This window comes from Glycine soja, chromosome 9, assembly GCF_004193775.1.
Source record: "Glycine soja cultivar W05 chromosome 9, ASM419377v2, whole genome shotgun sequence".
NCBI classification, from domain to species: Eukaryota; Viridiplantae; Streptophyta; class Magnoliopsida; order Fabales; family Fabaceae; genus Glycine; species Glycine soja.
This window is the reverse complement of record NC_041010.1, coordinates 1,035,198-1,053,033: the sequence shown is the minus strand read 5'-3', so window position 1 is coordinate 1,053,033 and position 17,836 is coordinate 1,035,198. Positions and strand designations below refer to the sequence as shown.

Here is a 17,836-nt window from a genome sequence, read left to right as displayed (position 1 = left end):
TGAAGCCACATTTACACCCCTATGTTCCTAGAAATCAGTTAAAAGCATGACAAAAATTGAGTTTTAAACATAATTTGCATAAACACTTTTCTTTAAGAAACAAAGCAGGTTTTCATTTTTCAATTTTTATCAAAAAAAAAAAAATCTCAAGAAATGCTTGATTATTGCCAATGCTTGTTTTCAAAAATTAACAGAGCATTTATAGAAATTCATGACCGATGTAAACTGATGCCAACCAACTGCACATTCTCTTTTCTTTTCCATTATTACACTTTGGTGGCCTGCTATATCCAGCTAATCAACTCTTGTTTGCCACATCTGCTCAACTTGTCTAAATCATAAAAGACCACATTTGTACTGAGCGATAATATTCAACTATATATTTTAATTTGTTGTCAAGATTGAAACAAATAATTTTTAGGCTTAATTATATTTAATTTTTTGCCCCCCAAAGTTTTACAATATTACGATTTCTTGTTCCCAATTTTTTTTCCGCAAAATTTTCCCCTTATTTACAAAATATCTCAAATTTTGTCTCCATGTGAAAAAACGACCACAACTAATGAAAAAAATTAACTGTCACAAAATTATCTTTATTGTGACAATTTTTCTACCTAGACTGAAATTCATGATACTTTTGTAAATTGGGGGTAAAATTTGTGGGAAAAAAAATTAGGTACTAAAATTTATGACATTGTGAAACTTTGAGGGCAAAAAATACGTAACGCATTTTCTAAAAACATTAGAATATCTCTGAAATTGAGATAATACTTTTAGTTACTGCATTCCTTTCTTGAATGGTGTAACAAATGAGTCAGACAGTTTATCTAATATATAATATTTATCCTACTTTTACAAAGCTATCAAAGTAAATTAGGATTAATTGTTTCAAGCTTAGCATAATAGTGTAACCTTTAGATTCTGTCAGTCAACAGAAGTTAATGGATTAAAATGTAATTTGCACACCTAAAATCATAGTTGCCATCCTTTTCGATCAACTGTTCTTTATATAACAAATTTAACTTGTTATACAACTAATCTTTAAATAAAGCTTTTTAGGCTATTCTTCACGTAAGACAAATTAAAAAGAAATGGTAAATGTACCCATAAACATTTTTTAAAAATGACAAATGACTTCTGGAAATTAATAAGAATCACGTAATTTTATTGGTACAACAGCTCCTACACATGAAATCAAAGATGCTGACGAGGATGATGAGTAACCCTCCGTTTCCAATAGTAGAACAATCTTGAAAGAGTGAGAAATTAGGATGGCAAACGCCAAAAAATAATAATACATGCAACACAACATGAATTGATGTAAAAAGAAAATTAACCATAAAGAGATACAAAATATGCATGAAAAAGACCAACAACATGTGGGCTATGTGGATATGTAGCAATGAAAAATTTAAGGGCACTGGAAGCCAGCGTTATTCCTTCCACAGTTGTTGAGAATTACGCTCAAGGAGATTGGGACGTTGAGGTTGATGCCAAGGACGTTAGCCTTTAGGGCAGTGCAAAGGCATGCAGCAACTTCAAGATCAGCAAGACCTTTAATTAGGTTGCAGCATGGGAGGGTTGGTGGTGACCCTAATTTAACATTGACCAAGTTCAACACATTGGCACACACACCCAACTTAAGTGCATCTATAGGGCAGGTACCCTTTTGATAAGGCACTGATGGATCAGGGATTACAGGGATATTGTAGGTGGAGCTCACCATAGTGTAGGAAAGCATGTTGAGACATAGGAATAGAGCAACATAAGTGGATGCAACTGTGCCCTTGGAAGCCATTTCACACAACTAGGAATATCACAACGATTAGGGTTTGGGATATGATGCTTAATTAGTGTGTGAAATGCTAATTAATTACGAGTGATGAAAGTTGGGGAAGTGTAAGGGGGGTTTTATAGGTAACTAATTTTGAAGTTTTTGTTTGGTGACTTTGTTTAAATTTTAAATAATACTACTTAAGAAAACCCGTGAACCTATGGGATTATAATTGAGATGCTTTCACAAGCTGGCACCCTGGCTGGGCAACACGAGGGATCATATGATCCGTAATGGAATCACTGTTGCACCAAACGCGTACAGTTAGTGGTCTTTTTTTTCACAATATCAAATTGACATATAAAGATTGAATATGCATAGGACTGAGAAGATGTTAATTATAATAGCTTCACTAAATTAATAAAAGCAAGTAGATGTTACTTTTTTAAGCAAGTAGATGTCTGATTGGCCAGTTCTTGCTTTCCATGACATCCACTTACGACAGCTTGAAATCACACAAGCAAGACAAAAAACCTAGGCTTGTGATTGGGCACAGATTAAAAAATTATTAAGCGATTCATGCTATTAATCTCCTAGTTTTTTTTTTAAATGATTAATCTCCTAGTTTATGCACAAATTAATTGGAGTTTGGAGTCTTGCAACAGGCTGCGTTAGCTCATTCATAACATAGGCTTCTGATAGCTAGCCTGGATTTCTATGTTCATGTATTTTTTTTTTTTCCTGTTAATGTATAAGTATTATAATTTCGTCATAATTAAGAAATTTTCTAGACCAAAAAAAAAAAAAAAAACTCTAGCTCGTTCGTTTACTCATTAATTTTCTCCAGCAAAATATATTTTAAAATTGCTGAATGTCACAGCTTTTCTTCAAAATGTATTATGTTTGAATTTAAATTAAATACTCTATCTAGTTCTTTGTCTTAGAAATAAATAGATACATTAGTCTCATAATTATAAGAAACATAGATACAAGGTATATTAATTACATTACAAAAAAAAAAACTGGATTTAGTGACAGAATCTGTGACCATAAAATATCAGTTGCAAATAGAGACAGATTTAGAGACCAGTTTTTGTAATAACGAAACTTAGCATAATAGACATGGAATTTGCAAAAGTTTAAACCAAGCTTCGGTCACTAATTCCGTGGATAAAATATTATTAAAACAAAACGATTATAATATAATGCTTTGTAATTGAACAATTCGATATATTATTATATATTTAATCTTTAACAATATTTTTCTATCTAACACTTAATAAAAATATTGTTAATATCTTTATATTATATATAACATTTGATCAAAAGTCAGAACAGTATATTAATTCATATTTGATGACATGCTAAAAGGTTTTAATAATAACATTTTTACTAAATGTTGATTTTTTTGTGCTAAAAATCATATAGATAATAGTGGTCGCTAGGGAGATGTAAGATTTGAGACCAACAAGTTTAGTCAGTAAATATAAGTTGGGATCGCATATTCTATTGCTAATGTCATTATAGTCGCATATTCTGTTGCTAATGTCATTAAAATAAATGTAACATAAAATATACTAAAATCTAAAATTAAGAAATTAAATTTTGAAATATTTTAAATAAAAATAACATAATAAATATAAAATTATCTTACTATAATTATTTATATTATAATTTAATGTTCCACTCCATAGTAATTTATTCAATCATTATCTTGTAATATGGTTGATATTAAATAGAATCTAAAAAAAATTAATTTCGAAGAGCCAATATTTCTTACAATGAGAATAATTGTTTTAATATTATATAAATATATTGTAAAAGAATCAAACTTCTACTCTAGTTTAATACTTTTAACACGGAATTAATTGATTTTGTTAGCGCTCTTTTAGCACCTTCAACTCTTAGAAGAAATAAAAATAAGACCATTAATATCAAATTAATGTTTACTAGAAAATTAAAATTACTTCAATGATAGTGCAATATTTTGCAATTCATCCTCTTTTAAAATTCATAATTATTAGGATTCAGATAAAAAAATAAAATTGATTTCATATTCTAAAATTTCTTCAAATATACTATCAATAAAAAATTATTTAATATGTATACAAGATAACTAAAACAAAAAATAATTTTTAAGAGCCAAAATAATTAATTTTCTACTATATTGAAAATTCGAAATGACATTTTATATGTGACTATTCAAATTTTTACTTGTCACCAAACCATAAAAATATATCATAATGTTTTATAAAAAACAAAAAGATTCGCATAGATGTCACTATAATTAAGAACTGAAATATGATGTCACATAGATTTGTCATATCATAACACGTGAAGATTAGTTTACATATTCAATAATAATAATAAAAAAAAAGAGATTAGTTTACATATCTCGGCAATGAAGTTTCTTTTTGACTGAAGCAATTAAGTTTGCTTTTCATTTTTAAATAGTAATATATAGCTGTTCATACATGATTTTATTGGTTAATAGCATAACACAAAAGATACCTTTTCCATCAACCAATTTATATGATTTTTTATAAATAATTTAACTATCATTAATTAAAAGGTACGACCTAATTTTCTTTAAAGAGCTTAGGTATTTTGGAAGGGTACTCGAGTATTGCAATTGTGAATTTTAATTATGCAAATTGGACTCCATAAAGTACTTACTAAGTAATAATAAATATATGTACAATATTTTTCCCTCAAAAAATATATGTACAATTTTGTTGTCCATTCAATTTACATATCTTATATTTTTTTTTTCAAACATATACAAAAGAAATTCATCATTTTAGTGGTTAAGGGTTGTTATTGAACCTAAGCCGATTGAATTCTACCTACACTAGTGGAAAAATTATATCCTATAACGTCATTTTAAAAGACTATGTGAAAATCGATGTTAATTAAATAAGTTGCAGTGATACTTTTATAAATAGAAAAAAAATACATCGGATATAAATTTAACTTATGTAAAAAGTAATTTCACATCGACTCCAATTTCGATCAATGTAAGTACATTTTAGAGCAATTAAACTTATATCCATGAAAAAACCCTTTCGCAAATTCACAAAGGCCTCATATTTTTATAACTTCATTCCCTTTTATATATCCACAACACTTACTTCCCCACCCACTCTCATCCATTATTTGTTTCACTCTCTCTCGCTCAATAACCAACCCTTCAGCTCCCTTTATACTTGTCACCCGAATCAACACCCTTTGCCAACTCTTCTTGACACGTCCCCCGACTCCAATTCCAAGCATGTTTGGCGAAGTCCAAAGAACAAGTTATCCCCACAAACATGTTGGTGACGGCGGAGAAAGGAAAGTACAATGAACCCTTTCAACAACAAGCTAACCCTAAACTACTTTGCACTGGTGTTCAAGGAGTTCATTGGAAACGTTCTTAGGCTTAGAAGGCTTGCTTGACAAGTGTTGCAAAGTGTTCGATGAAATGGGAAATGGGAAGTTGTGGTGAGGTGAAATAGCATCAAATTTAGATGTGGAATCCTTGAAAACTTTGACGCCAGATCTAGATTGTACTTTATTGTTTTCTACGTCGCTTGACTCATGTGGAATCTTCAATTGTGGTCTCACTTACATTGTACATACCTATATTATTTGACTTATTATGTTTCTAATATATGGTTTTGGAAGGCATTACATTTTTTTCATTGTTATATTTTTATTGCATATATATTTCTTTATTGACGCCATCACAAATCCTCATTTTTCATTTTCATTTTCATGTTAAAAATTGTATTTGCTTGTGTAGTGATGCAACTTTATTGTATAATTTTTTCATTTGGTGAGAAATGTTTTAGAAAACAATTTGGATTTCTCAATGTAATGTCGACTTTGAGGACCAACTAGTATCTCAACAAAATGTGAAACTTTTTAGCATGTTTTGACATTTCTCTCACGTGCTTCCTGATAAACATCTCACAAGATCACTTATCCCACAATCATTTCAAGTCAAATACTCCTAATTGCGAAATTAATTCTTAAGTAATAGATTATAAAAAAAAAAGATGTATTTTTATTGATATGCATAATACTAATTAATTTTTTTTCCGTCGTCATCAACTATACAGTCTCATAGTTACATATCCTTTGAATCCCTCTCATTTCAATATGTATTTGATTCATTCATTTGTCTCTCACGCTAGAAGCCTTTCATGAGTCACTTTTTGTTAGTGTCTCATCTCTTTTGCACTAGTGATCACTTCTCACCCTCATTTATGCCTAGGATATTACATGTCCACTACTTCTGCTTGGTTTGTTTTTGAACCACACTTTATTAGGAGAGAGGTCATGTTTTGATACCATGTGTATCGTTCTACTGCTTTCAAGTTTAATTATATTATCTCCACAAATCAACATAAGATTTTTAACGTATTTTGTTTACTCACAAGCTTCCTTAGAACCTTTTCGGGAGGTCACTTATCACATAATTGCTCAAATCCATGCATGCTCAATTCTAAAGTTTTTAAGTGATGTAGGCAATTGCCTCTGTCGATTAATAACACTAGTTAAAGAAAAAGGAAATTTAACCCTCTGCTGGCTAAAAGTGACTACATATTTTAATGTTTAATTGTCAGTTAAGACTTAATTAAAGGCGTCAATGACATGCAAGAAGATTTCATTTAGTGGAAAATGTTACAATTGAAAAAAATAGGATAAAGGATTAAATTGAAATAAAAAAATTAAATAAAGATATTAAATAAAAATTATATTTTGCAAACAAGAGAAATGTTGACACATTCTCTCTAACACATTCTCTTTCTGATTAGTGAAAATTAATTAAAAATCATCATTTTTAGTAGGTTCATTTAATGATTGTCTATTTTTAATTAAAAGTAAGACAAAAATTAGTGATTTTCAATCAATTTTTTTATTATAATATGACACATTTGGATAAATTGATAAAGTTCATTTTTCAAAACTATAATATGACACACAATTGGATTAAAAAAAAACTTATGAGATGAACAAGAATTTATCACGTTAAACTTAGCTTCACCTTACAATTTATACATTTTATGATAAGCATAATTAAGTTCCCTATGAACTTTTTCAAAGGCCCCGTTAAACACAAACTACTTATAAAAATGTTTCACGGAATGGAAATTCTCTTCTTTTCAATTAGAATTGCTGAACCTTTATGTTAGGACAAAACATAAATACGGTACTTTATGTTTTTTTTTACAGGACGGTACTTTATATCTTTTTTTGTACTGTTTTGAAAGAAATCAAAATTAGAATTTTACTTTAATAACTTACGCAACAAAAGTTAAGAATAAAAGTATGTAAAAATCCTTTGTTGATAGTAAAAAGTATGTCGATTTGTTCTGCTTTGAAACTCCAATTCCAACTTAACACTACCACCAAACGCACGTAAAAAGATACCTGTCCGTTGACATAAGCCACCCCAACCAAAAAATTATATATATCAACCCAATGAACTTAATATTTAAAATTTTAAATGCAGAGTTAGAGGATGGTATTGTACACTAAAGTCATCAGTGAGAAAATTGAAAGGAAGAATGGCTAAATAAATGCTGAAACGAAGGAACTTTTACATAAGCTGTATCTATGACTATCAATTACTAATATTCAAGTTTCAGTCAACTCCTTTACTTCAATCTGGGGAACATCGCTGGTATTGCTCAAGGCATTTCCAATACTTAGAAGACCATTTCTATACAAAATGTCCAACTCATCAAAGTAAGGGCAAGTTTTACTGTTTTGACGCCTTTTCTTGCCACTCCCTATTGTCCTTTTATAGTACTTGTTAATGTTTTCCCACTTCTCCTTACACTTCTTTGAAGAGCGGTTGTACCCCATGCCATTCATTGCTTCAGATATCTCCTCCCATATTGACCCTTTTGATCCCATGAAACGAAACTTGTGCTCCAATGAAGTTCTCACAGTGATCAGTGCCTGCACTTCAACATCAGGCCATCTATTATTGTCACTTGGATCATTGTTCAAATCCTTTCTAGCACTCACCTCAACTTCATCCTCTTCTCTTTTGCTGCATGGTTCTACTGGTTGTTGGGGGATTTGAATTTCATGGCCCAACAGGTTCTGAATGAAGGATATGAGGGCCAAATTTCGAGAATTTACTTGGGCTCTAGCCTCTTCATCTTTTCTGATTCTCTCCATCTCCTCGTTCTTCCAAGCTTCTTCTCTCTTTATCCTTTCCCTTTCCTTATTTTCTATGATTTCCAATAACTGTTCGTGCATCTGCTCTTGCTTTTCCATCACCTTCGCCATCAAATCCTTCAAAAAATCTTCGAGCTTCCTCACCGTCTTTCTCCTCTTCTTTATAGGGCCATGTCCTTCCGTACTTGCTGATGAATTGTCGTCATCGTCTTCATCCTCAGCATCTAAAGACGAGCTGAAACAAGGAAGAACTAATCAAAAGAACAGCCCAAACCCATATTAAAACTGTCATGATAAACTATTTGGGTCCCAAATTTGTGTTAGAGACAATCTTGTTCGAAACACAATTAGATCCTAAATGTGACACCTCTTTCAGTAAAGATTTGAGCCTTGATTTGTCACATTCTAATAGATTAATTTCTTTCACTGTACTCAACTCCTATTTGTAAATAAATTGTAATTAATTCTTTTACAGTAGTTGGGTTGCTGAATCATTGTGAAAATGGTTCCATTCCACAAGACTTTACCCCCAAGGTTTGTTTCTCTTTCACAATTGTGACACAGATGACAGAACATTCTATATGCTACAAACACTTGTGTGCAACTAAAACATGCCAGTTGCCCAACTATTAAAATAATAAAACATCGTACGATTTGTTTTTTAACCAACACAAACACAATACCGTAAACCAAAGCATTCTCGAATCAGAAAAGGATGATGCAAAGTAGTACCCAGTTGTGGGCTCTCTCTCTCACATATAAAGCCTATCATAATGAGAAGCATCAAATGGGCAACAATTGTCCTGCACTGCAACATATTCTAAGCACAAAAATCGTCCTTAACGCCTAATCACCACCACAAATCACAATCTTTTTTTTTCTTTCTATTTAACCAAAAAGGATACAACTTTATTGGTTGTTCCGCCCCCATTCCGCAAAGACAAGGTAAATAAATACATAAAGATAAAAGATAAAGCCATACAATTACAAATTCAAATTCAATTAAAAATTAACGGGAGTGAGAGAAAAAAAAGAACAAACTTTTTAATAATAAATAACTAATTAGATAAAAAAAAAGGAGGGTATGGTAGAAAAGAAATGGACTGACCTGGATTCGTGGCATGGGGCGTGACCCGACCCGGAGGGAATCGGATCGTGCGAGAGAGGGGGCGGAGGAGGGTGGGCAATGGGGGCGGCGGGGACGGACCTGATAGGGCGGAGCTTCTGGGGGTTGGGGCGGTGGGAGAGGAGGTCGGCGGCGAAGACGAGGTCGCCGGAATCGGGGAACGGAGCGACGTGGTCGGGGACAGGGAAGTGGTCGCCGGCGAAGAGGTCCATAAAAAAATGGTAAAAAAATAATGAAAGAGAAAAATAAAAATGCGGCGCGAGGGTTTTGGGGAGAGGTGAAAAATGGAGGGGAATGGGGTGGTTACTGGTTGGTAAGTAAAATGACTACTGCGTTACCCCGTAGGTAAATGTGCCCAAAATGCAGGATTGTATTTTTATTTATTTTTTTATGATTGCAGTATTGTATTATTACACATTTTAGGTTAGTGTAATGTTGTTTTCTTACATTGCCCAAAATGCATCTTTGTAAAAAAAAAGTAAGGAGAGAATTTTTATCCATGAGAATCATGATTTTTTAGAATTATATTTACCGATAATAAGGAAAATTTGTTTAATTAATTATTGAGAATCATTAAATATTTTTTTAAAAAATCAAAGAGTTATGTAATATTTATATTAATAATTTTAATTATTTATTATATTAAATAATTTAATAAAAGTAATACGATGATTTTACCATGATAAAACAAAAATTAAATTTTGGAAAGTATGATTTTCACTAATCTCTACATAAATGTTTTTATGAGAATGTAGGTTTAAAACGATTTATAAGAATCATAGTTTCTCAAAAATATATTTCATAAAAAATGTATATTAAATGTGAGAAACTAAGCTTTCCAAGTTAAAATTCTTGAGAAACTAAAAAAGTTTATCCTACCAAATGTCTCCTAAGTGTAATATTTTGATTTTTTTAAAAATAATCTTTTATGTTGCTATTTTTTTTTTGTGTTTGCATGGGTGTAACTCATTTAAAATTTGGTTTTTTTTAATGTGAGTCAGGATATTCATGAACAAAAAATTAAAGATTAATCCTTTCTAAGATTCATTTAAAAAATTAATATTTTTTAACATATATTTTTTCATTTGCATGGATAAAAACTTAAACTTGTGATTATATATTTAATGAACAAGATTATTCACTAACAGTGTCACATTAGTTAAAATTTAGTTTTTCATTTAAAATAATATTGTCACTTCATGGCAGTTAATTTAAATTAACCAAATATTTAGTTTAGAGTTTTGATAGTGAGATTCTAGAATGAAAAGGAGATAATAGCATGATTCATTATGGTTTTTTTCTACATTAAAAAAATTAAGGTCTTTGTATTGCATTCTTGAATTGAATTTCAAATTTTATGTATGTAAAAATATGATGTATTTTTTTTTTTTTACTTTTGACACTTAAAAATAAATAAAAAATTAGCCTCTCATTTGGAGTTCCTTTTTACTACTCTAAAAACTATTTGGTAAAAGATATTATCGTCATTACCATTATTTTCATCAGTATCATAACCATAATTATTAGTATTATTGTCATTGTTGTTACTATTATCATTATTGTTAATATCGTCATCATTCTTATCAATATCATTGTTATCAACATCATTTTCATACTTATCATTTTTTTATATGAAAATTAAAATTATTAATTTGTTAAGACTGTTTCTCCAAATATTTTTAACCCAATCACTCATGTTAAGATAAAAGGAAAAAAAATTGACTCGAACATTTGCACTATCTTATTCTAATAACTTATTGAACTCCTAACTCAACATCATTACAAGACAATATAAAAAGTGGGAATATGAGAATTTCGCATCACAAATTCTCCGCAAAAATAAGAATGATTTACATGTCAATAATTTGTTTAAATACTATGTTGTCATTTGATTCCTGTTACCAATATCACAAAATGGTGTCACTTGATTCATGCTATCAATCTCAATCGCACCAAAAACTTGACTGTTACTGTAAAAAAGTTTTATCAATACTTAACGAAAACGTTTAATGAACATTTAATACATATATATATATATATATATATATATATATATATATATATATATATATATAAAATACAATTCAAGAGTCCAACATATTAAAGTTTAAATAAAAATAAATATATTTAGAAGTCAATAATTTATTTATAATTATAATTATTTTTTAGTCATAATATATAGATATATATGGGGTTCGAATATAGTATCTTATAGCCATTGAGATAGGATCATTACCACATATATTAAGGATTTTAGTTATAAACTTAATTTTGTCTTGAATTTGTAAGACACTAACAATTGAGTCTTTAAAAGATAGAAAAAAAATTATTTTTGAATTTTCAAAAAGGGACAGCAAATTTGTTTTATGGTCAATTTTTTTCATTAACTCAAACAGCTAATCCTAGTAACATTGATGGACTTATTTGTCATCTTAAATTTCACTTTGTATTATTGATGCTGAGGGACTAAATTGCCAAAATTTTAATAGACTAAATTGACATCAACATCGTCACCATAGGTTGCCACCACCATCGTTGATCATGTCTTTACAAATCTCCTTCATTAAAAGGTGAAAACCACCGTAGATCCATCAATCACCACTGGAGTCATCCCAAAACTCCCCAATAACAACAAATCACTATCTCTATAAACAGTAACAAAAAACCTCCATTGCAAACAACAAACAACCATGAACAAAATCATCTTGTTAGGAACCTCTCTAACCCCACAAACAAACAAGGAAATAGTCGAACCATGAAGTCCCTTTTTCTCATTCTCTTTTTTCTCCTTTTGATTCAATCTCATCTCTCCCTCATGCAAATCCATTCTTTTGCAGCTTAAACATCATGGTTAAAATAAATTACAAAACTCATGACTTTCTGTGTCCTTCACAGTGACGACCTCCTGATGAATCTATCGTTGCATGGTTTTAAGGGGAGAAAAGGGGGAACTAATGAAATCATGTGGGATTAGTGTTAGGTTTGCGGTGAGAGACTAAGACACACTAGTGATGGAGAGTGGGGAGGTGCGATAGAGGTGGAGAGGATGAAGATGCAACAAATAAGGAAAGGGGGAGAACAAAGGAAAAGGAAGAAAAAGATAAAAAAAATATCTCTATTCTCCAAATTTACATATTAGTTAATCGAAATTTTGATAACAATATAATCTTTCCGTCGACAACACATGACAAAAATTAGGATGACAATTAGGTCCAACAATACCACATATGATTAGTTGTTTGAGTTAATAGAGAAAAAAATAATAAAATAAATTTGTTGCACTTTTTTAAAATTCAAAATTTATTTTTCCATCTTCTAGGTATTCAAGTATCAATGTCTTACAAATTGAATATTTACCCAAACTTGTAATTCATGCTAAGATGTCCTTTAATTTACCCTCTCAACCTCACAAAAGGACTTGATTGTTGCTATATTAACTTATTATAAATTTTTTTACTAGGACTTAACGGAAATATTAGATAAAACACAAAAAAATGACCTCTCAAACTGAATTACGGGGGTCTCCTTTTGTTGGTCCATAATGACGAGACTATCCCCACGCTGCCGTGTCCACTGCTCCACCGCTTCTCTTCCTTGTGGCTTGAGCTGCTCCACAAATAACACGCCAATCTCATTCCTTTGATTTTTCAACTTTCAACGTCAAATTTCGATTCAGTAAAATTTCAGTTCCTAACGCACTCGCTCGCAGGTTCATTACTTGGCCAGACAGACAGACAAAAAAATGTTACGATAACGTGTTGCGCTTGTTGTGGGTTTGGAATTGGATTCATTCAAACGAGTTAACAACATGCTCAGATCACTGCCGAAGCTCTCACTCCTCTTTTCCTCAGCTAGGAATCCCCATTATCTGGCAAGTGTTCAGCGTTTCATATCTGTAGGGAGAAGAGCAGCTTCAAGAGGTAGGTATGTTAAACTGAAACCAATTATCCAAACCTGATTACAGTGACCCGGTTTCGAATTCTGTTTCTTTTTTCATTTGGGTATCGTTTGTGACTGCCAAAATTCAACCTTTTTTTATTATTGGTTCCAACGTGCATGTCTGTCTCATTTTTTTAAATATTTTTTAGTGAAAATCGATTTTTTATTATCTTATGATTTGAATATTAATGACTAATCTGGACACACAAGCGGACAGTGATGGTTTTGATTTGGGTCTGCATTTGCTGGGTAAGCCTCACTAGGCTTGTTATTGGGTGATTTTTGGGGTATTGTTATGTCTCGGCACCAATATATACTGTTATGTCTCACCAATATCCTTGAACACCAGTATATATGTATGAGTTTTATTTTTATATACAACTAATCAGAAATGACTTTATACGTAATTATTATAAAACTCCACAAACTTATCCATTTCAGAAATGACTTTATACGTAGTTATTATATTGTTAATGCGTTAAAATTAAATTTTACATGTTTATATAGATAGTCTTGTTTAGCGTAGAGAATCATTCACTTCATTGTGGCACATTTCACCCTACAATTCTGTTGTAAAAAATTGTGATTCTGAAGTTGTTCACTTGTAGTGAGTTTTTGTATTAGTTGCAACATCCCCTTTGGAAGTTTTAAAAAGGAGAATTGCTTTTACTTCATTTTCCTGATTTTTCCCTAAGTTCTCCAGTCACAAGGTCACTGTTGCTCTTTTTTAACAATTGTGGAGGTTACTGAAAAATGAAGAAAATAAGAGGTAACTGAACTCTTTAAGAAAATCACGTTTTTTAGCTGCAAAACTGTTCTACAGTCTGAAACGAGTAATTCGGTCATTCATTTGGTACCATAAAAGTTTGTTTATATATTTTTCCTAATCAGTTGGGGAAAGTGGGCTATCAGGACGTCTTTGTTTACACTGGATACTGTTTCCCTTTTATAGGGAATGCTTAATAATTATGTTCAGGTTTGTTTGGAATTACTAAAATTAAACTTGTCTTTTGTATAGAGTCTAATGCTAATTTTTCTCACTTTTCCTTAATAGTCAAGATTGGAGTGGCAAGCACTGTTCCTATACGATCCATGTCTACTTCAACAATTTCATCAGCAATTACATCAGAAACGGCTGCAGAAGATCAAGTTCAAAGGGTTAACCTACTAAGATCAACTGATGACAATTATGATGGTGTTATTGTGGAACTGGATCAGCCTATGGATTCTACTACGTTCATCTCGATCCTTAGAGCTTCAGTTTCTCATTGGAAGAAGCTGGTAGGTAATCTTTCTAATTAGTTGCTTGATGTAATTAATATATGATATCTGATTTGATTCATTGTCGGAAACATACTGGTCAAATATTAATAAAATGTAAGGATTTAAAACTAGGCATGATTAGGAACTCATGTTAAAGAATACAAGCAGACAAATCAGGTATAGATGATTTCCATTCTACTAGCCATATATCCTTCTTTAAGTTTCTTTGCATGGCAATAAGTAACATATTCTCTTCATCAATGCATCCAGACACATACATGGAGTTTTACTTTTAAGTGGCTTTAGTTTCTTCCTTTGTCACTAACCTGCCATTCAGTATATAGATCATTTTTATATATTCTCATTAAGTTTGGTAGGTATTGTCGAAAATGTATTCAATAAAAAATGTCAGCTGACCCTTATAATCCTAGATTAGCAATTTTGATCTAGTGGAACAATTTTCATTTTGAACTTGCATTAAGCTTTTTGATTTAATAATCTCAGTTTCCTGCCTATTTTATTTTGCAAAACAAGCTAAAAAGCTTGTCATTTATATACAACAAAACTGGAGCTTTTTTATCTGTAATGCAGTCTGTGTGAATTGAAAATGAGAATCTAGAATCTGTCACTATCTTTGTTTGTTTGAGTTAATGAATCAACATTGTCATGCAGGGCAAGAAGGGTGTTTGGATAAAGTTACCTATTCATTTAGTCAATCTGGTTGAAGCTTTAGTTAAGGTAACTAACTTTATTGCTTACCTTAATGATGATGGTTGTGCTTGAAATGTTTGGTTAATGAAAATTGGAATGCTGTTAATGCAGTTAGGTATCAATTCTATTATTAACTTATTTCCATGACACTTCTATGCAGGAGGGTTTTTGGTATCATCATGCAGAACCAAAATATTTAATGCTTGTATATTGGATTCCAGAAAGTCCAAGTACTATTCCTGCAAATGCCACACACAGGGTGGGCATTGGTTCATTTGTCATGAATGAAAAACAAGAGGTTTTCCCCCACAATCAATCATAATATAGTGCAACTTCATAGTTCATAATCAGGCTTATACTTAATTGGAAGGAATCTCTTATTGTTTGAGGGCTATATCTTTGGCAAATACTGTTATGCCTGCCCGTCCTGTATATTGATAAAATGATAACATCATAGATTAGGATGAAAAAGAACTTTTAGATCATTTGAGATAGCTGAAGGGAAAAAGCAACTTGCTTCTCATTTATTCATAGGAAAAAAATAAGTGATGAATGGACTGCATCTTTATTGTTTATTTTAGTTTTCTCTCTTTATTTTCCCATCCATTGCTCCTGCTTAGTTTTATTCTTGTCAATTTCTGTCTGGTAGGTCCGTTATCAGAATTTTCATTGGAAAAGGGTATCATGTCTCTCACTAATAGAAATTCTTCAGAATTTAGTTCTATTGGCAATTAACATCTCATTTTCTACTTATTCAATGGTTTAGGTCCTAGTTGTTCAAGAGAATAGTGGACTATTTCAAGGAACTGGAGTCTGGAAATTCCCTACTGGAGTTGTTGATCAGGTAGATTTGTTGGATATCTTTCTCATTACGGTATAAAAATCTATACTGTGTACATATAATCTACTCATTCAACCTATTCAGGGAGAAGATATTTGTGTAGCAGCAGTAAGAGAGGTCAAAGAAGAAACAGGGGTAAGTAACCTCATTGCTGTACTAATTAAATGTGGACCATTGTTCTAGGCCTAATTATTCTGGGTTCTCTCAATTTTCAGGTTGATTCAGAATTTGTGGAAGTATTATCATTCAGGTGGCAATGTTTATGCCAATTTGTATACTTGATGGGAAGTTCCAATGATTGATTGTGGAGACTTCAAATAGGAGATAAAATCTTCAAATCTCATTGATAATGAATTTAGGGAATAGGGACTAATGGAAGGAGGGGCAACATTAGTCCAGAATCCTACAGGGGATGAGACAATTCTTAATGACACATTTACACCAGCTGCAGGATCCATTTTTAGGTCTTGTGGTGCCAAGCATAAGTATTAAAGCTTGCTTATGTTAACATATGCATTTTAAGCAATACAATTGTCTATGAGAGAATATGTGCTTGAAAAATATTTATATATTGCAAATTTGTTACTTGTCAATAATCTAGGGACTTCTTTCTTTTGAAGTTTCTTAGATTCTTGTGAGTCTACAATTCAGATGACTGAATTCTTTTCTTTTTTCATCTGAATATCTGATCAACAGACAAAGTCATAATTCGTTCTTTGAGAAGTCAGACTTATTCTTCGTGTGCATGTTGCGGCCTCTTTCTTCTGACATCAAAACACAGAGACTAGAGATTCTGAATGCACAGGTATGTAAATTTTAGTTGAAGCCAAGCAGTGATTATGGTTTGTTTTCCATGTGTCTTTCAAAATGTTCAATGCTACGGACGGTAAAATACTAAAAATATCATCATTTTTCTTACTCTTTCCATTGTTAAGCTAGCATTTAAAATCTTCTTCCCCTACTCATTAAAAAGCTTTCTTTTTCGAAATTTATTTTGATCCATTCTAGTCTGGAAATAAATTGTACTAGTAATTTTGAAAAGGATCCCGAGGAAATGTAAAATCATTATAGACAAAGGCAGACAACGATTTTTCATATGATTATTCTTCTGCAGTGGATGCCATTTGAGGAATATGCAGCTCAGCCATTCATCCAAAAGAGTGAGCTTTTGAAGTACATAAATGATACATGTTTGGCAAAGATGGGTGGACAATACTCTGGATTTTCTTCTGTACCTACGTCATCAAACTTTTCTGACCAAAAGAATTACTTGTACTTGAGTGCTGGGGCCTTAAAGAGCTCCTATTCTTCATAAGCATCATCAAAGGGTACACAACTAGAAAGGACATTCAATTAATTTGTATTATTTGATTCATTATGTGAACAATGTCTGTCTTCAAGAGGGAAGTTAATGTAATTTTACCATAAGTATAGGCTTTGCCATTTGAAAGCAAATTCAGTGATAAGAACATTTAGTTGCTGTCAAGGACGGTTAGAGAAAAGTTAGACATTCAACACACGGTCATTTTTGTAGTAATACATGATTATTTAAATAAATAAATAAATAAACTAGCATAAGCATAGAAAAGAGTATCGTCTGGATAAAATTCTCTAACAAAACTTACAGGAGAACAAAATAATAAGATAAAATGAATTGACTTTTTTATAGAAGATAAAATCACTTAGCTCTTTTGTAAAAAAAAAAAATCATTTAACTTATTTAAAAGTTTAGTCTTACAACTTAATTTTAATTAATGAAAAAACTTACTAATATTTACTTTCTTCTCATAAAAAAAGTAAATTATATTTGTACCCCTTGAGCTTTTTTCAAATTGTATGCAGCATCACTTTTTTTTTTCTATTCTTACGTTAATATATTTTATGGTTAAAATTATTATATTGAATTCTCGTATATGTTATATTAACATTTTGTTAATGTTTGAAAATATATTAGATCGGCATCTTCTTATATATTACACTAACATTTCTTATAAGAAAGGTTATC

At 31.2% G+C, this 17,836-nt stretch overlaps 3 protein-coding genes across 3 annotated transcripts; 1 reads left to right on the top strand and 2 right to left on the bottom strand.

The window, feature by feature from the left end:
- Positions 1-1,113: 1,113 nt before the first annotated feature.
- Positions 1,114-1,899, bottom strand: LOC114367220 (putative lipid-binding protein AIR1B). The gene has a single exon (XM_028324362.1). The coding sequence runs from the start codon at positions 1,796-1,798 to the stop codon at positions 1,412-1,414; it is 387 nt and encodes a 128-aa protein (XP_028180163.1). The 5' UTR covers positions 1,799-1,899; the 3' UTR covers positions 1,114-1,411.
- A 5,334-nt stretch (positions 1,900-7,233) lies between these two features.
- LOC114367382 (trihelix transcription factor GTL1-like) lies at positions 7,234-9,414 on the bottom strand. The gene is made up of 2 exons (XM_028324557.1): positions 9,060-9,414; positions 7,234-8,186 (listed from the first exon to the last, which is right to left on the bottom strand). Exons 1-2 carry the CDS (start codon positions 9,287-9,289, stop codon positions 7,400-7,402), a joined length of 1,017 nt encoding a protein of 338 aa, XP_028180358.1. The 5' UTR covers positions 9,290-9,414; the 3' UTR covers positions 7,234-7,399.
- Positions 9,415-12,580: 3,166 nt separating this feature from the next.
- On the top strand, positions 12,581-17,346 carry LOC114425411 (nudix hydrolase 2-like). The gene is made up of 9 exons (XM_028392331.1): positions 12,581-12,997; positions 14,071-14,297; positions 14,952-15,017; positions 15,151-15,288; positions 15,757-15,834; positions 15,916-15,966; positions 16,047-16,081; positions 16,528-16,636; positions 16,946-17,346. Exons 1-9 carry the CDS (start codon positions 12,886-12,888, stop codon positions 17,144-17,146), a joined length of 1,017 nt encoding a protein of 338 aa, XP_028248132.1. The 5' UTR covers positions 12,581-12,885; the 3' UTR covers positions 17,147-17,346.
- The last annotated feature ends 490 nt before the right edge of the window (positions 17,347-17,836 follow it).